This window comes from Capricornis sumatraensis, chromosome 1, assembly GCF_032405125.1.
Source record: "Capricornis sumatraensis isolate serow.1 chromosome 1, serow.2, whole genome shotgun sequence".
NCBI lineage: Eukaryota > Metazoa > Chordata > Mammalia > Artiodactyla > Bovidae > Capricornis > Capricornis sumatraensis.
The window spans coordinates 152391901-152412789 of record NC_091069.1 but is presented as its reverse complement, the minus strand read 5'-3'; the positions used below and the strand labels follow the sequence as shown (position 1 = coordinate 152412789).

At 36.8% G+C, this 20889-nt stretch overlaps 1 protein-coding gene across 1 annotated transcript in view; it reads left to right on the top strand.

The window, feature by feature from the left end:
- Window positions 1-20889, top strand: part of SENP7 (SUMO specific peptidase 7) — a 137034-nt gene that overhangs the window by 85684 nt on the left and 30461 nt on the right. The window contains exons 8-11 of the mRNA XM_068976375.1: window positions 9666-9847; window positions 12414-12753; window positions 13600-13757; window positions 16538-16684. Coding sequence (XP_068832476.1) covers window positions 9666-9847; window positions 12414-12753; window positions 13600-13757; window positions 16538-16684 — 827 coding nt within the window. The remainder of the gene's footprint in view (window positions 1-9665; window positions 9848-12413; window positions 12754-13599; window positions 13758-16537; window positions 16685-20889) is intronic.

Below are 20889 nucleotides of genomic sequence, written 5' to 3'. Positions count from 1 at the left end.
CAGCCATGAATTTCAAAGACACTTGCTCCTTGGAAGAAAAGCTATGACCAGCCTAAAAGCTGGGCTGGATGAAGCACAAGCTGGAATCAAGATTGCCAGGAGAAATATCAATAACCTCAGGTATGCAGATGACACCACCCTCATGGCAGAAAGTGAAGAAGAACTAAAGAGCCTCTTGATGAAAGTAAAAGAGGAGAGTGAAAAAATTGGCTTAAAACTCAACATTCAGAAAACTAAGATCATGGCACCTGGTCCCATCACTTCATGGCAAATAGATGGGGAAATAGTGGAAACTGTAGCTGCCTTTATTTTTCTGGGCTCCATAGCCATTGCAGATGGTGATTGCAGCCATGAAATTAAAAGACGCTTGCTGCTTGAAAGGAAAGTTATGACCAACCTAGACAGCATATTCAAAAGCAGAGACATTACTTTGCCAACAAAGGTCCATCTAGTCAAGGCTATGGTTTTTCCTGTAGTCATGTATGGATGTGAGAGTTGGAGTATAAAGAAAGCTGAGCGCTGAAGAATTGATGCTTTTGACCTGTGGTATTGGAGAAGACTCTTGAGAGTCCCTTGGACTGCAAAGAGATCCAACCAGTCCATTCTAGAGGAGAGCAGTTCTGGGTGTTCATTGGAGGGTCTGATGTTGAAGCTGAAACTCCAATACTTCGGCCATCTGATGCAGAGAGCTGACTCATTTGAAAAGACCCTGATGCTGGGGAAGATTGAGGGCTGGAGAAGAAGGGGACGACAGAGGATGAGATGGTTGGATGGCATCACCAACACAATGTTCATGGGTTTGGGTGGTTCTGGGAATTGGTGATAGACAGGGAGGCATGGCATGCTCCAGTTCTTGGGGTCACAAAGAGTCGGACATGACTGAGCAACTGAACTGAACTGAGACAGCATATTAAAAAACAAAGATGTTACTTTGCTGACAAATGTCCGTCTAGTCAAAGCTATGGTTTTTTCAGTAATAATGTGTGGATGTGAGAGTTGGACTATAAAGAAAGCTGATCGCCAAAGAATTGATGCTTCTGAATTGTTGTGTTGGAGGAGACTCTTGAGAGTCCCTTGGACTGCAAAGAGATCCAACCAGTCAATCCTAAAGGAAATCAGTCCTGAATATTCATTGGAAGGGCTGATACTGAAGCTGAAACTCCAATACTTTGGCTACCTGATGCGAAGTGTTGACTCATTGGGAAAGACCCTGGTGCTGTGGAAAATTGAAGGCGGGAGGAGAAGGGTATAACAGAGGATGAGAAGGTTTGATGGCATCACTGACTCGATGGACATGAGTTTGAGTAAGCTCTGAGTGTTGGTGAGGGACAGGAAGGCCTGGTGTGCTGCAGTTCATAGGATTGCAAATAGTCAGATACGACTGAGCGACTCAACTGAACTGAATAATTAGTAATGTTGAACATCTTTTCATGCGCCTCCTAGCCATCTGTATATCTTCTTTGGAGAAGTACCTGTTTGATCTTCTGCCCACTTTTGATTGGGTTGGTTGTTTTTTGTGATATTAAGTCACATGAGCTGTTTATAAAATTTGGATACTAATCCCTTGTCGGTCACATCATTTCAATTGTTTTCTCCCATGTTTTGGGTTCTCTTTTCATTTATTTATGATTCCTTAACTGTACAAAAACATTTAGTTTAGTTAGTTCTCATTTGTTCATTTTTATTTTTATTTCCATTATTCTTGGAGATAGATCATAAATATATTGCTGCAGTTTTTGGTGAGAGCATTTTGCCAATGTTTTCCTCCAAGAGTTTTTTTTTTTTTTTAACCTGTGCCTATTCTATTATGTTTAATCACATGAAAGGCCAACATCCACTTTTTCTTGAGAGATGCAAACTACAGATGTAGAACAGTAAGCACAGAATGCAATAATTAAAACATGTTGATGTATGGCAAAACCAATACAATATTGTAAAGTAAAAAAAAAAAGTACACCTTTGTACACATATGCTTTTTGTACACAGATTCTCTCTAAAAGAATGTGCTACCTAGAAAACATGTTTATCTCAAAACAGAATTGAGGGAGTGAAGGGGAGGGAATGGGGGAGAAAAGAGGGGAGGAAATGTTATTTTTTTAAAAACTATGCAGTTACTTTTTTTCTTTTAACATTACTTTATTTATTTAATTTTTTTTTTTTTACTTTACGATACTGTATTGGTTTTTTCCATACATTGACATGAATCCACCACAGGTGTACATGAGTTCCCAACCCTGAACCCCCCTTTTGGTGAGAGTGTTTTGCCAATGTTTTCCTCTAAGAGTTTGATAGTGTGTGATCTTACATTTAGGTCTTAATCTATGTTAAGTTTATTTTTGTGTGTGGTTTTAAAGAATTTTCTAATTTCTTTTTTTTTTTTACATGTAGCTGTCCAATTTTCCTAGCACCATTTATTGAAGGGACTGTTTTTTTCTCCTTTTTATAGTTTGCCTTCTTTGTCATAGATTAACTTACCATAGATGCATGGGTTTGTTTCTGGGCTTTTTATTCCATTCCATTTACCTATCTTTCTGTTTTCGTGCCTGTACCCTACTGTGTAGATAACTGTGCTTTGAAGTGTATAGTCTGAAGTCAGGGAGCATGATTTCTTTAGCTTCATTTTTCTTTCCCAAGATTGCTTTGGCTATTCAGGGTCTTTTATGTCTCAATACAAACTTTAAGATTTTTTTGTTCTCGTTCCATAAAAAATGCCATTGATAATTTGATAGAGATTGTACTGAGTCTGTAGATTGCCTTTGGTAGTATAGTCATTTTGACAATATTGATTTTTTCAATCCAAGTACATGATATATATTTCCATTTGTTTGTGTCATTTTTTATTTCTTTCATGAGTGTCTTAACAGTTTATGGAGTACAGGTCTTGGTTTGTTTATTCCTAGGTATTTTATTCTTTTTGATGTGATGGTAAATGGGATTGTTTTCTTAATTTCTCTTTCTGATCTTTCATTTTTAGTGTGTGATAGTAATGCAGTAGATTTCTATGTATTAATTTGTAACCAGCAGCTTTACCAAATTAATTGATGAGCTCCAGTATGGCACCCCACTCCAGTACTCTTGCTGGAAAACCCCATGGATGGAGGAGCCTGGTGGGCTGCAGTCTGTGGGGTCGCTAAGAGTCAGACACGACTAAGCAACTTCACTTTCACTTTTCACTTTCATGCATTGTAGAAGGAAATGGCAGCCCACTCCAGTGTTCTTGCCTGGAGAATCCCAGGGACGAGGGAGCCTGGTGGGCAGCCGTCTATGGGGTCGCACAGAGTCGGACACGACTGGAGCGACTTAGCAGCAGGAGCAGCAGCAGTAGTTTCCCGGTAGTGTCTTTAGAATTTTCTATGTATAGTATCATGCATCTGCAAACAGTGACAATTTAATTTCTTTTCCAATTTGGATTCTTTTTACTTCGTTTTCTTCTCTGATTGATTGCTACAGCTAGGACTTCCAAAACTATGTTGAATAAATGTGGTGAGAGTGGACATCCTCATGTTGTTTTGATCTCAGAGAATCTGCTTTTAGCTTTTCACTACTGAGTATGATGTTAACTGTAGGTTTGCAGGCCTTTATTATGTTGCCCACTTTCTGGAGAGTTTTTATTATAAATGGATGTTGAATTTTGTCAAAAGCTTTTCTTGTGAAAAGCTTTTTGGATGATCATATGGCTTTTATTCTTCAGTTTGTTAATGTGGTATAGCACACTGATTTGTGGATTTTGAAAAATCCTTGCATCCCTAGGATAAATCCAATGGATAATGGTGTATGCACCTTTAATGTATCCTTGAATTTGGATTGCTAGTTTTCAGGATTTCTGTGACTATGTTCATCAATGATATTGGCCTTTTTTTGTGGTGTCTTTTTCTGGTTTTGATAGCAGGATGATGGTGGCTTGACAGAATTTGTTTGGGAGTTTTCCTTCCTTTGCAGTTTTGGGGAACAGTTTCAGAAGGCTAGGTGTTTGCTTTTTTCTCAGTGTTTGATAGAACTCAATTCTGAAGCCATCTGGTCTTGCGCTTTTATTTTTTGGGAGTTTTTAAGTCATAGTTTGAATTTCGATGCTTGTAATTGGTCTGTTCATGTTTTCTTTGTCTTCCTGGTTCAGTCTTGAAAGATTGTACCTTCCCTGGTGGCTCAGAGGTTAAAGCGTCTGCCTGGAATGTGGGAGATGCAGGTTCGATCCCTGGGTCGGGAAGATCTCCTGGAGGAGGAAATGGCAACCACTCTAGTACTCTTGCCTGGAGAATTTTATGGACTGAGGAGCATGGTAGGCTACAGTCCATGGAGTTGCAAAGAGTTGGACATGACTGAGCAACTTCATTTTCACTTTCAAGAATTTTTCCAGCTTGTTTTATTGGCATACAGCTATGATCCTTTGTATTTCTGTGATATTAGTTGTAACTTCTTTTTCATTTCTGATTTTATTGATTTGAGTCTTTTATCTCAATAACTCTGGCTAAAGGTTTATTAATTTTATTTTCAAAGAACTAGCATTGCCATCTATGGTGTCGCACAGAGTCAGACATGACTGAAGCAAGTTAGCAGCAGTAGCAACAGCAGCAGCATTTAGTTTCATTGATCTTTATTGTTGTTTTCTTTGGCTCTCTTTCACTTACATCTACTCTGGTCTGTATGATTTCTTTTCATCTACTAACTTCAGATTTTGCTTGTTGTTCTTTCTCTAGTCACTTTAGGTGTAAGCTTAGGTTGTTTATTTGAGATTTTTTCTTCCAGAGGTAAGATTGTCTTGCTTTAAACTTCTCTCTTAGAACTGCTTTTGCTGCATCTCAATAGATTTTGGATCATTGTGCTTTTATTTGTCTTTAGGTATTTGTTTGACATCCTCTTTGATTTTTTCTAAGGGATTTTTTCCCACAGTAATGCATACAATGATCATGTGAATTAAATTCACCCATTCCAGATCATTTTAGTTCACTGATTCCTGAAATGTTGATGTTCACTCTCGCCATCTCGTTTGAGCACTTCCAATTTACCTTGATTCATGGACCTAACATTCCAGGTTCTATGCAATATTGTTCTTCACAGCATCGGAATTTACTTCATCACCAGTCACGTTCACAACTGGGATTTGTTTTTACTTTGGCTCCATCTCTTTATTCTTTCTGGAGTTATTTCTCCACTCTTTTCCAGTAGCATATTGGACACCTACCAACTTGGGGAGTTCATCTTTCAGTGTCATATCTTTTTGCCTTTTCATACTGTTCCTGGCAAGAATCCCTTAGAAGAAATGGAGTAGCCCTCATAGTCAACAAAAGAGTCCAAAATGCAGTACTTGTGTACAGTTTCAAAAATGCAGAATGATCTCTGTTCGTTTCCAAGGCAAACCATTCAATATCACAGTAATACAAGTCTATGCTTCACTTAGAGGCTTCTCTAGTGGCTCAGATGGTTAAAAAGTTTGCCTACAAATTGGGAGACCCAGGTTAGATCCATGGGTTGGGAAGATCCTCTGGAGAAGGGAATGGCAAACCACTCTAGTATTCTTGCCTGGAAAATCCCGTGGATAGAGGGACCTGGCGAGTCCCAATCCATGGAGTTGCAAAGAGTCAAACATGACTGAGCAACTAACACACAATCCAAGTCTATGCCTCAACTGCTAGTGCTGAAGAAGCTGAAGTTGAATGGTTCTATGATGACCTACAACAACTTCTAGAACTAACACCAAAAAAAGATTCCTTTTCATTGTAGGGGACTGGAATGCAAAAGTAGGAAGTCAAGAGATATCTGTAATAACAGGCAAATTTGGCCTTGGAGTATAAAATGAAGCAGGGAAAAGGCTAACAGAGTTTTGCCAAGAGAACACACTGGTCATAGCAAACACCCTCTTCCAACAACACAAGAGATGACTCTACACATGGATGTCACCAAATGGTCAGTACTGAAATCAGATTGATTTTATTATTTGCAGCCAAAGATGCAGAAGCTCTATACAGTCAAAAACAAGACTGGGAGCTGACTGTGGCTCAGATCATAAACTCCTTATTGCAAAATTCAGACATAAATGAAGAAAGTAGGGAAACCACTGGACCATTCAGGTATGACCTAAGTCAAATCCCTTTTAATTATACAGTGGAAGTGACAAATAGATTCAAGGGATTAGATCTGATAGAGTGCCTGAAGAACTATGGACAAAGGTTTGTGACATTGTACAGGAGGCAATGAGCAAGACCATCCCCAAGCAAAAGAAATACAAAAAGGCAAAATGATTGTCTGAGGAGGCCTTACAAATAGCTGAGAAAAGAAGAGAAGCTAAAGGCAAAGGAGAAAAGGAAAGCTATACCCATCTGAATGCAGAGTTTCAGAGACTAGCAAGGAGAGATAAGAAAGCCTTCCTCAGTGATCTATGCAAAGAAATAGAGGAAAACAAAAGAATGGGAAAGACTAGAGATCTCTTCAAGAAAATTAGAGATACCAAGGGAACATTTCATGCAAAGATGGGCACAATCAAGGACAGAAATGGTGTGAAGAAGGCTGAGCACCGAAGAATTGATGCTTTTGAACTGTGGTGTTGGAGAAGACTCTTGAGGGTCCCTTGGACTGCAAGGAGATCCAACCAGTCCATTCTGAAGGAGATCAACCCTGGGATTTCTTTGGAAGGAATGATGCTGAAGCTGAAGCTCCCGTACTTTGGACACCTCATGCGAAGAGTTGACTCATTGGAAAAGACTCTGATGCTGGGAGATTGGGGGCAGGAGGAGAAGGGGACGACCCAGGATGAGATGGCTGGATGGCATCACCGACTCGATGGATGTGAGTCTGAGTGAACTCCTGGCGATGGTGATGGACAGGGAGGCCTGGTGTGCTGCGATTCATGGGGTTGCAAAGAGTCAGACATGACTGAGCTACTGAACTGAACTGAACTCTGGTTTGCACAGACTTTGTATGCGCACTTTAAGAGTGGAGTCTCCATTTCACCTAGTCCTGTGAAAAACCTGTGATCAAACCCTACTGGCCTTCATAGTTAAATTCTCTGGGGAGTCTTCCTTCCGTTGCTGGACCCCCAGGGTCAGAAGCCTGATGTGGGGCTCAGAATTTTCACTTCTATGGTTAAATTGTTTTCCTCCTTTTGAGTCATCCACCTTGTGGGTATGAAACTTGAGTTTATTATGATTGTGCCCCTCCTACCATCTCACTGAGAACTCCTTTTTGTCTTTGGATGTTGGGTATCCTTTTTTGGTAGATTCGAGCATTTGTTTTGTTGATTGTTGTTCGGTGGTGATTTTGATGTTTTCAAAAGGAGGTGGTGAGTGCTTGTCCAACTGCTCTGCCATCTTGAGCTAATCCTGCATCAGTTTCTTTTGCTGTAGTATTTATGTTTCAAAATTATAGCTTGATCCAGTGTTACATGTAGAAATTATTTTTGACTACCTTTATAGTTTTTGTTGTTCAGTTGCTCAGTCATGGCCGACTCTGTAACCCCATGGACTGCAGCATGCTGGGTTTCCCTGTCCTTCATTGCTTACAGTTTACAAAGGAAACCATTACAGTTTATAGAATTGCAAATAGAGTTTATTGTGCTTTTCAAAATACTGTGTTGATCACTTGGGGGTAGTTTACTTTTCTAGGGGAGAGAGTTAAGAGTGTTGTCTTTGGAATTTGGAAGACTGTTCATGGTTTGAGTTTTTGGCCTCAGTCCTGTCCCCATGCCTGCCTTTTAAGCAATGAAAAAGAAGTATTATGAATATTAGTCATTAGATGTTTATAAAGCTAGAGTAAGAGTAAGAGTAATTTGAATAGAAGGTGTGTAGTGTTGAATAAATGAAGTGGTCAGAACAGTCAGTGTTACATAGGTTTAAGTTTATGAATTCAAGGAAGCTGCTTTGGGACTTGCTTTGTGTGAATTCTAGCACCCTGGACGTGCCAAATCCATAAATGCTGAAATCTCTTATATAAAATGGTATAGTATCTGAGTTGGTACTCATATGATATAATTCAAAAAGCAAAAAAATTCAGGATAATCTTCAGTTAGTTAGGATAACCTTACGTGAACCTTTTGGAATGTATTTTTGTATAGTACATATATTTGATAACTAAAATACTAAGCATGTTTGATAATACTTAAAATACATTTCATAATACTTTGTTGACTTTAAAAAGGTAGCACTTCCTTTTCTGTAGTAACATGTTAGTTACTCAGTCATATCTGACTCTTTGCAACCCCATGGACTCTGCCAGGCTCCTCTGTCCTTGGAATTTTCCAGGCAAGAATGCTGGAGTAGGTAGCCATTTCCTTCTCCAAGGGATCTCCCGTCCCAGGGCTTGCACCCGGGTCTGCTGCATTGCAGGCAGATTCTTTCCCATCTACGCCAACCAGAGAAGCCCCTCCTTTTCTGTAGTGTAATAGATTTATTGGAGATTTAAAATTAAAGGTCTTGATTTTTTTTCAAAAAAGAAATAAACTGTGAAAGTAATTGATTGCCTTATGAATAATTACATACCACAATTGTCTGCTGAGGAGAGATATTTTGGCTTCTTTTAAGAGAGTAGTGATCAGTACTCTGCTGTTTCAAATTATTGTCTCTTTTCTGTTATTAAATATATGTATTAAAACTTACATTTTAAAAAGAAAACCAGTGTCTAAGTTAGTTGTGATTTCTAAAATGACAGTGAATTTAAAAAGCATTTATATGCCCACTTCTGGGCATACACACCGAGGAAACCAGAATTGAAAGAGACACATGTACCCCAGTGTTCATCGCAGCACTGTTTATAATAGCCAGGACATGGAAACAACCTAGATGTCCATCAGCAGATGAATGGATAAGAAAGCTGTGGTACATATACACAATGGAGTATTACTCAGCCATTGAAAAGAATACATTTGAATCAGTTCTGATGAGATGGATGAAACTGGAGCCAATTATACAGAGTGAAGTAAGCCAGAAAGAAAAACACCAATACAGTATACTAACACATATATATGGAATTTAGAAAGATGGCAATGACGACCCTGTATGCAAGACAGCAAAAAAGACACAGAAGTGTATAGCAGACTTTTGGACTCTGTGGGAGAGGGAGAGGGTGGGATGATTTGGGAGAATGACATTGAAACATGTATACTATCATGTAAGAATCGAATCGCCAGTCTATGTCCGATGCAGGATACAGCATGCTTGGGGCTGGTGCATGGGGATGACCCAGAGAGATGTTATGGGGAGGGAGGTGGGAGGGGGGTTCATGTTTGGGAATGCATGTACACCCGTGGTGGATTCATGTCAATGTATGGCAAAACCAATACAGTATTGTAAAGTAAAATAAAGTAAAAATAAAAATTTTTAAAAAAAGCATTTAAGACACGAATTTTTAAAATTTTATTAAGACTTTTCTTTATCATAGTCAAATGCAATTATAGCAAAAGAAAAATATGGCGTGGTTGCTTTGCTTTGGTTACTAATACTACCTTTTAATATATTTCCTTTATCTCATATTTTTTGTACAATGAACATTTGCTTTGTGAATGCAGTTTAAAATGAGATGTGTTTTTATATTTATCCATGTTGGTATGCTTATTTAACAGTGGAGTTAAAGAAAACTAGCTCTGAGAGTAGTATAGCAATTTTGATGATTATCTTTGAGCTCTTCTGAAGAGGATCCTTTTTGTACTTTTTGGCCAAAAATATCTCTTTTGTTTTTAGACCTCAGTAGTGGAAGTAGAGACTGTGACCATCTTGAAGAGGGGAGTGGAAACAAGGATGATACAAATTCTGTTTCAAGAATGGAACCCACTATGATTTCCAGGAAGAGAAAGAAAAGGCTTAGAAGTAATTTACCTGGTACTCATAATCCTACTTCTCTGTATAAGTCAGCAGAACAGACAGTAAGTAGAGGCATTTAGATGTCATATGAAATAATTTGTCCTATGATAAAAATGAATTGACTGTGACCAAATAATGTTCTATTAGCTTTCTGTTTTTATCCTCAGACTTTTTTCTTAGCCTATTTTTTGATTCTGTTAATTTTTTTTTAATACTTTAAATGCAACTTTACTTTTCTTGCAGTATGCAGTTATGGGAACAGATTTCAAATACAGTCATCACTGAGTATTGACAGTGTGTTAGTTCCAGGACCTTGGATATACCAAATCCATAGATGCTTAAATTAAATCTCTTATATTAAATGGTTTCATATTTGCATATAATCTGCATCTTCCTGTACATTTTAAATCATCTCTAGACTGCTTGCAACTAATACATTGTAAATGTTATGTAAATGGATGTGAAAAAAAGTAAATGCCATGTAAACAGTGGCCTGTGTATGACAAATTCAAGTTTTGCCTTTTGTAAATCCCTAGAATTATTTTTCTGGAAATACTTTCCATTTGCAGTTGGTGGAACCCACAGTTGGTGGAACCTGCACATATAGAGGGCTAACTGTATTATGAACAAGTAAAAAAGTTTAAACTATTTCTCCTCTGATACCAGCCTTTACCTAGTGGTTTATTGTATATTCTACAGAGCTATTTCTTCTCTCTGTCTTATTTTTAACTACATAATTGTCATATTGTCTAGCCAGTTGCTTTTCACTTGTCTGTGAAATTATTACCAGACTATTTTATCAGTAGTAGTTTACTTCCAGTTTCTGTAGACTTCTCTTTTTCCAGAGTTTAGGAAATCTGTTGGAGGAATTATAATACTTAATGCATACATTACTTAGTTTCAAAAACTTAGTATACAGTTAACAATAAAAGTGGTAGGAGATAGCTTTTTGTTTTTTGGAGATAGCTTTTTGAGTCCTTTGATTCACAAGGCATTTCAGGACTTTGCAGTGCCTTTGAGTTATAATTATAAACATGATTTAGATTTATATGGTAATAGAGATGTGAGCTTCCAGATGTTCAAGCTGGTTTTAGAAAAGGCAGAGGAACCAGAGATCAAATTGCCAACATCTGCTGGATCATGGAAAAAGCAAGAGAGTTCCAGAAAAACATCTATTTCTGCTTTATTGACTATGCCAAAGCCTTTGACTGTGTGGATCACAATAAACTGTGGAAAATTCTGAAAGAGATAGGAACAACAGACTGGTTCCAAAGAGGAAAAGGAGTACGTCAAGGCTGTATGTTGTCATCCTGCTCATTTAACTTATATGCAAAGTACATCATAGAAAACCCTGGACTGGAAGAAGCACAAGCTGGAATCAAGATTGCTGGGAGAAATATCAATAACCTCATATATGCAGATAACACCACACTTATGGCAGAAAGTGAAGAGGAACTAAAAAGCCTCTTGATGAAAGTGAAAGAGGAGAGTGAAAAAGTTGGCTTAAAGCTCAACATTCAGAAAACAAAGATCATAGCATCTGGTCACATCACTTCATGGGAAATAGATGGGGAAACAGTGGAAACAGTGTCAGACTTTATTTTTTTAGGCTCCAAAATCACTGCAGATGGTGACTGCAGCCATGAAATTAAGACACTTACTCCTTGGAACAAAGTTATGACCAACCTAGATAGCGTATTGAAAAACAGAGACATTACTTTGCCAACAAATGTCTGTCTAGTCAAGGCTATGGTTTTTCCAGTAGTCATGTATGGATGTGAGAGTTGGACTGTGAAGAAAGCTGAGCGCTGAAGAATTGATGTTTTTGAACTGTGGTGTTGGAGAAGACTCTTGAGAGTCCCTTGGACTGCAAGGAGATCCAACCAGTCCATCCTAAAGGAGATTAGTCCTGGGTGTTCATTGGAAGGACTGATGCTGAAGCTGAAACACCAATACTTTGGCCACCTCATGTGAAGAGTCAACTCATTGGAAAAGACCCTGATGTTGGGCGGGATTGGGGGCAGGAGGAGAAGGGAATGACAGAGGATGAGATGGCTGGATGGCATCACTGACTCAATGAACATGTGTTTGAGTAGACTCCAGGAGTTGGTGATGGACAGGGGGGCCTGATGTGCTGCAGTCCATGGGGTTGCAAAGAGTCAGACATGACTGAGCAACTGAGCTGAGAGATATGAAGGCAGTGATTGATTTTCGTATTTTTCATGTTGTTATCCTAAGTTTTTAATTTTTTTGCTCTTGTAACTAAAGTCACATAATGTCAAATGGCCTCTTTTGCAAAGTAAAGCTGTAAAAAATTTTTTTCTTATTTAAAGTTGACTTAGATTGTGGGAGGCTTCTGAACCACTTGTAAACATGGGTGTTTCCCCTTCCCATTCTTTTAAAAAATACTTAGGCATCTGATTGGATAGACCAAGCTTTATATCTTTATATTAATACTTGAGAGACTTTTATAAGAGTAATGTAGTGTAATTGTGTAATTTTCTATTCCTATAATTATAGAAATGATATAGTAATTTTACCTTTATAGGAATTTAAACTTAAAAAAGATTCTTCATGTTAGCTAAATTTGAAAAATGCTGATTTTCATATACATTTATTTATGTTCAGAAAGAGCAAGAAAATGACCCAACAGTATTCACTGAGTTGGAAAAGTCAAGTGAAAACTATCATGAGGATCCAAATCTGTTTGAAGAAGTTACACATGAATCCATAGAAAGTGATTTTGCTCAACTACCCTCACTTTGTGGTCAGGAGTTGGCTTTGAGTGCTTCTCCTCAAATGACCTCTGAATGTTCAACCATGGAAACTTTTGAGAGCTCTATCTCCTCTGATACTGTGGGGAATTCCACTCTAGTTGTGAAGGATGAGAATGAATTGAACACAATAGAAAAACCTGTTTTAAGTGAACACAGTGAAGGGAATCCATCATTTATCTCTGCTGAACCAAGTAAGTAACATGAGGATAGTAAAAGCTACTAATTTTCTCTACTCTGTTTAGTTATTTCTTCTGTCAAAGAAATTTTGCTGAGGCACTGTGTTATTTATTACATCCGTGTATATTACCTTCAGGAAATATATTCAGGAATATATTACCTTCAGGAAAAAAAAGACTTGGGGTTTTGGGATGTCATTAATTTTGTAGTATTGATTTATGTAAGGAATGGAGTACTTGGAAGCAGAAGTAATTTTTTTTTATTACTGTACTCATCAGTATCTCATCAGTAGTTTTTTTTTTTTTTGCACAAATCTGTAAGGGCCATTATTGTCATTTTGATTGATTAAGCTGAAGTACAGAGAGTTTAAGTGCTATTTATTTATTGTCATTAATTTTGATTTTAATATTCAAGTATTTGATACAGTCACATGGTACAGAAAAGGTTCTAAAGGATATCTAGTGACTAGTCTCCCACATTTTTTCCTAGCCATTCATTTCCTCCTCCTAGAAGAAACTAATGTAATAAGACTTAAAGTACAATTTAGAATGATGGCATTAATATATTATTAGAACTAGCATCTGTTCCTAAGTTCTCCTAATGGCTTTATCTATTTTAAAATACCTTCTTCCTCCAGAGAGTAAGGTTGCAGATAACTGCCAAATAATAGCACTGATGTGAAAACATTGTATGCAACTAGCATAAATAAGATAATGAATGATGGGCTACTTTCTAAAATGAATAAAGTTAGATTATTCAGTTCTGTGGAATTATTAAAGATACATTGCGTAAATTAGAAAATGTTCTTTTTATATGTGATTGTTGTGACACATTTAAAAAAATACATTTTTCCATTTTAGTTATTGTTTCTAGTGATGAAGAAGGACCCACTGAACATAAAAGTTCAGAAATTCTTAAATTACAGCCTAAGCAGGATGATGCCATTTCTCATGAAAGTGAGAGTACTTCTGAACCAGTAGTGTCAGAACTACCATTGATTACTTGTGAGTCTGTACAGGTAATTTATTTCTGTCTTCTCACAGATTAACAGTGAAATATACACTATTGGCTAATGACTTTTTTTTGTTTCATCAAACAGAATATTATGTAAAAATTACATATTTCTTAGTTTGAATTCTGAGACAACTTTTTTGTTAGTTTGAGGGAAGCATATAATTGTCTTTATTTTGAAGTGAAAGGCTTAATATCTGTTTTCTTTTGGTCATTTTTATTTTTTCAGTCTAAATATTCCGACTCAAATATTCTCTTTTTGGGTTCTCATTGGACATTTAAGTACTTTATGAAAATATTTTCTAGAATGAAATGGTTTCTGGAATTTGTGTAGTTTTGTAATACAAGGGCTACTTGGAATTGTTCCTTTTCCTCACATGCTATTAAAAAAGCGTGATATAGAGGAAAGAACCTGACTTCTTGAGCTATACAGAGCTGTGTTCAGATCTTGGATCTGCCATTTGGACAAGTCCCTTAACTTCTTTAAGTCTGTTTCCTTATATACTAAATAAGAGTGATAACACCTATTTCACAAGATTATTTTGAGTATTAAATGAAACAACATATGAAAGCATTTAGAAAAAAGTGTCACAAACCTATCAGTTTGATAAGTCCTTTGTCTCTTCCTTCTTACAGAAGTGGAAGTGTGTGTTGGTTTAATGTCAGCCAGTGGTGTTTTTGACATACGTCTTAGAAGAGTATAGCTCTAAAGTAAGGTTCAAGTTATTTATTGTCAGTATTCATTCATATTATCAGCTTCTGATTTTCCTGTTTTAAAGAAATGATTGTCAGTCACTACCAGTGCAGAATTATGGTTAATTTATGTTAGTTGTTTTTGAATAATGCAAAGGCTGTTATTCTGTAGAATGTGATGAAGAATTTGGTCAGTTCAATGAAAACAGTCTGATAGACTGATTATTGTTTCATGGGTGTTTCTGTTGCATTTGTTACTTCATACAGAAATCACCCCAGCAGTTGTATTCTGAATTTTTGTTAAAATGTAGCAATTGTTGCCCATCTGGTCCAGCAGCCTACTTAATAGCATAGCTGTATTTGTAATTAAAACAGTGTTGATAATGCATTCAAAATTCTAAATGAACTGCAATTCCCTTGGCAGCATGTAAATTGACAGTGCAGTATGAAATGATCATGTTAAAGGAAAATTACATCCCTTGTAGAGCTGACAACATATGATCACAGCCAAGCAGCAAATAACAGAGATCTACCAAGATCTGTAAGGCAGAATATACTTCTGCACCCTTCCTTGTTTCCAGTTTTAAATGAAGTTGTTAGAAACATGTATTGACCATTTTTAAAAGGCAGCTAGTCTTTACCAATTGTGAGACCTAATAAGGATTTTTTTATAACTGCTCTTCTCCATTTATCACTTAAAACACACAGTTATTTGACTAATTAGAACCATCTGTAGTTGATTAGATTCCCTCTTTTTTGCTTAAGGGATAATAAGAGTACAGTAAACAATAAAAGATGAGAATGATAAAAAAAATTCTGTTAAGCAGATAAATGACATTGTGAGCTGGATTAAAAATAATGAGTAGAGTGCATGTTTGAGGTGAAGATTAAGCAACATTTTCTAGAGGTAGGAGAGTGAATACTCATGCATAATTGCTCTGCTGCTGCTGCTAAGTTGCTTGAGTCGTGTCTTACTCTGTGTGACCCCATAGACAGCAGCCCACCAGGCTCCCCCGTCCCTGGGATTCTCCAGGCAAGAATACTAGAGTGGGTTGCCATTTCCTTCTCCAATGCATGAAAGTGAAAAGTGAAAGTGAAGTCGAGACCCCACGGACTGTAGCCTACCAGGCTCCTCCGTCCATGGGATTTTCCAGGCAAGAGTACTGGAGTGGGTTGCCACTGCCTTCTCTGATAGTTGCTCTACTAGTGGTTTATTTGGTCATTAGTAATGTTAAGGTTAAAGAGGCATAATGTGCAACAGCTACGCAAATATGGAGTTGAAAAAGTCATCTGAAAGCATTGTAGAACTCAGAAGAGATCGTGGAAAATTGCTGCTGTTGATACTGCCTGGTCGTCTATTATAACTTAAAGGCAGAGTTGTGAATTTTTTGAGCAGAAGTGGAATGATTTTTGAGATTTTTGAGACATAGTGCACATCGTAAATCATATAGATTTGATGTATCAGAGCTTCTTAGGCAGTTATATCCCTTCTTGTGCACTAAGAATGCAGTAGCTAAGAGCATTATCTTGGTTTATAGAAGCAATTTTATATGCTTGAAACATCCCTTGACCTGCAGATAGAAAGGTGATTTGTCTTAGTTTTGCTTCTTACTAGCAGTGTTATCTTAAGCAAGTCACTTAACCAGTCCAAACATCTATCAGCTCTACTTATGAAATGCATAAAGAAAAAAAATAACTTGCCCTATGGGGTTGTTGTGGTGACTAGAAGAGATATTTAAAAACTCATGTTAAACTAAACATTATATAAATCTTAATTTATTTTTGTTGAGTTATAAATAAAGCCCATTAGGGAATACTGAATTTGAAATCATGAATTTGATACAGAGAAGGATGTATTTCTGCATTGTAGGCCCTATGGAATTAATTTAGGATTCAACTAGAGTAATTTTATCAAAGTATATCATGCTTTTTAAGGGAAAAATCTAGATAACTATTTCTTGACAGTAAGAACAGTGTGAAATCCTTCACAAACTCATTAATGATAATTTAAAGAAGTATATGACTTAAAAAATCATTGTCAACATTTATATAATACTTAGCATTACATGCATTTTATAATTTTTTCATTGTTAGACTTCATCTGAATTATGTTCATATAATCCTGTCATGGAAAACATGTCCTGTCTTATACCTAAGAATGAGATGGATCTACAACTGGATTTTGTATTTACTTCTGTTTATATTGGTAAAATAAAAGGAGCTTCTAAAGGTTGTGTTACAGTAAGTATATATATTTTTTCTTTAGTTTTGCTTCTTGGGCAAGCTCAATTTTCATATTGCCTCTTTAGTGCAAATGAAAATGGAATTGATGTTAGTTTATATAGGACATTTTGAATATGTTATATCTGTTTTGAAACATGTCGTTAAATAGGAAATCTTGAAACCATAGAGGAATGCCCTAAAATCATGTCTCTAATCTGACTACTCTAATGAAGATTATGTATGAAAAGAATCATGTGCAGCACTGATATGCTTTGGGTTCTAACACTTACTTGGTGGTAAAGTAAATATTTCTTTGGAGTGTAATTGATAGCAAAAAGAGTGAATCTTATTAATTTAAATTATTATGAACTGAGTTTAAATTATTGTAAATTTGGAAAACTTAGCAGTGGCCCCAGGACTAGAAAAGGTCATTTTTCATTCCAATCCCAAAGAAGGGTAATGCCAAAAATTATTCAAATTACTGTACAATTGCTTTAATTTTACATACTAGCAAAGCAATGCTCAAAATCCTCCAAGCTACGCTTCAACAGTGTGTGAACTGAGAACTTCCAGATGTTCAAGCTGGATTTAGAAAAGGCAAAGGAGCCAGAGATCATATTGCCAACATCTGTTGGATCATAGAAAAAGCAAAAGAATTCCAGAGAAACATCGACTTCTGCTTTATTGACAATGCTAAAGCCTTTGACTATGTGGATCACAACAAACTGTGGAAAATTCTTAAGGAGATGGAACCACCTGACCTGCCTCCCTAGAAATCTGTACGCAGGTCAAGAAGCAACAGTTAGAACCGAACATGGAACAACAGACTGGTTCCAAATAGGGAAAGGAATATGTCAAGGCTACCCCTGCTCATTTAACTTATATGCAGAGTTCTGTGCTTGGTTGCTCAGTTGTGTCTGACTCTTTGCGACCCCATGGACTGCAGCCCTCCAGGCTCTCCAGCGAAATACTGGCTGGATGAAGCAAGAATCTTCTGGATTCAAGCTGCCGGAATCAAAATTGGAATCAGGATTGCTGTGAGAAATATCAATAACCTCAGATATGCAGATGGTACCACCCTTATGGCAGAAAGTGAAGAGGAATTAAAGAGCCTCTTGATGAAGGTGAAAGAGGATAGGGAAAGAGCTGGTTTAAAATTCAGCCTTAAAAAAACTAAGATCCTGGCATCTGGTCCCATCACTTCATGGCAAATAGATGGGGAAACAATGGAAACAGTGACAGACTTTATTTTATTGGGCTCCAAAATCACTGCAGATGGTGATTGCAGCCATGAAATAGAAAGACTCTTGCTCCTTGGAAGAAAAGCTATGACAAACCTAGACAGCATATTAAAAAACAGACATTGCTTTGTCAACTAAGGTCCACATAGTCAAAACTATGGTTTTTCCAGTAGTCATGTATGGATTTGAGTGCTGAAGGCTGAGTGCTAAAGAACAGATGCTTGTGAACTGTGGTATTGGAGGACTCTTGAGAGTCCCTTGGACTGCAAGAAGATCAAACCAGTTAATTCTAAAGGAAATCAATCCTGAATATTCATTGGAAGGATTGGTGCTGAAGCTGACGCTTCAGTACTTTGGCCCCCTGATGCAAAGAATTGACTCATTAGAAAAGACCCTAATGCTGGGAAAGATTGAAGACAGGAAGAGAAGGGGATGACAGAGGAAAAGATGGTTGGATGGCATCACCAACTCAATGGACATGAGTTTGAGTAAGCTCTGGGAGATGGTGAAGGAGAAGAAAGCATGCACACTGAAGTCTATGGGGTCACAGAGTCGGACGACTGAGTGTCTGAACATCAGAGTTCTCCAAATTCCTAAACTTGTTACTTTAAGGATATCCAGGAATAGTTCCTCTTATTTTTCCACTTTCTTTTCAATATTAATGCCTCACATTTTATATATGAAAGCCATACTGGATTTTGCTCAGTTCTCTATATTTTCTCACTACTTTTTTTCTGCCTGTTAAAATATTTTAAGGCTTATCTGAAATACTTCCTCTTCTGGAAAACCTTTCCTGATTTCTTCTTCTTAGCCAGAATTAACTTCTCCTTTTACTTTGTACTTACAGCACTTTATTTGCACATCTGCTGTACTATTTATTCTTTGTATTTTTGTTTGTATTCTTGCCTAGATCTTTCTATTAGACTTTAAGCATCTTGTGATAAAGAAACATATTTTACTCCCTTTTATACTTTACATAAATGGCTCACACTTAAATAGGTACTTATAAAAATTAGTTGAATTGACTATATCAAATTATAATTCAAGTATTTTCCTAGAAGACTTAGCAATATTTCACTGTCTTATAGATAGGGCAGGGAATATAAAAATGTTAAAGACATGATCTCTGCTTTCCTCTTGCTGGAGCAGTAAGGGAAGATGTCACAGAGAGGACAGCATATTAAATCAAATAAAGTATGAGTAGATGTTTACTTGGTGACCATGTACTGTGTACTCTATTATCCCAACAGAGTAACCATGTACAAATTCTGGGAAGTACCCATAATGGTAGCTTATGTTATAGTTAAAATTGCTTTGATTGAAAACATCACAGCAATTCTGTTTAAAATGTATCTTCTCTGATCACTAATTTTCAGGTATTAATGCTTTTGTTATGCCTAGGATGATTTTTAAAATTACTTTAAGAAATTTTGTTCACTTTTTCTTAATTTTTCCCCTTACTTTTTAGCTTTTTCATTTAAAATCCAGGTTTGACCAGTTTTTTCTGTAGAGTTCTTTGTAATGGCCAAAAAATTGGGTAACCTAACTATGTTATAGTAACTGATTAGCTAAGGGAGGAAAATTTAACATAAATATTCCTCAGTGGGTTTTCATTAATTAATGTATTAATTATGCTATTATACACTCAGGTAGACTTGTTACGAGCAAAAACCAAAACCAAACAAAAAACTACAAATAAATAAAGTGAAAATCGCCCAGTCGTGTCCGACTCTTTGCCACCCCATGGACTGTTCAGTCCATGGAGTTTTATAGGCCAGAATACTGTAGTGGGCAGCCTTTCCTTTCTCCAGGGAATCTTTCCAACCCAGGGATCAAACCCAGGTCTCTTGCCTTGCAGGTAGATTTTTACTAGCTGAGCCATCAGGGAAGCCCACAAATGAATAAAGGAACAATTTGAAGAACACCTGTAATCTTGCTTATCCAGAGACAATTGCTATTAACTCTACATCATTCTGTATTCTTGATATTAACTGTATATATTTAAAACCAAAGGATGTAGCATTATATATTGTTGTTTAACTGACTCTTTTGTGACCCCATGGACTGTAGCCTGCCAGACTCCTCTGCCCATGGGATTTCGCAGGGAAGAATACTGGAGTGGGTTGCTGTTTCCTTCTCCAGGGAGTCTTCCTGACTCAGGGGCTGAACTTGCATCTCCTGCACTGGCAGGCAGATTCTTTACCACTGTGCCACCAGAGCAGTCCATTTCTGCATACTGTTTTCTAACTTACCATAATCACATTAAATTAATTCACCTACTTATTTTGGAATAATTGGATTGTTCTGAATTCCTGACTGTTGGACATTGCAGTTGTCCCCAGTATTTTGCTATTACAAGTAATATAGGACTGCAGATATTCAATAAGATGTCATAAAGCAAGTCTTAAAAATTTGTCTCATGTCTATTGGAATGCAGACTTTAATTAAAACAAGAAAATCTTAAATGTCTGATTATAGGAATGTGGTTTAGTAAATTAAAGTAAATATATGCAGGTAAAATATATGTGTGTGAAGAAAGGTTGAGAGGAATTCTTCAAAAATTAAAACAGTTATGTTACTATGGAGGGATTGTAAGAAGTTTTAAGGTTGAAAAATATAATGACTAACATAAAACAGGAAAAGGGTAAAAGTCTTAAAAATTTCAAGCTTTTCAAAAGACTTAATATATATTCTTGTTCAGACAGAGTTTATCATACTCTATATAACTTATAAGGTAAAGAACATCTTATTTTTTGGGAGGGGATAGTATATTAGAGAATTAAACTTAGTCATTTTCCAGATCTTTAATGAGTATCTGCTGTGTATTGTTATGGACACTGGAGATATTGTTCTCTGTCATGACAGTTACAGTTGAGCTGCACTAGAGAAATACCTGTAGTGGGAAACTCTTCTATAAGTTAGACCCATTATTTTAGAGTGGTACATTGTAAGTTATTATTGCCTCCCCCCCTTTTTTTTTAG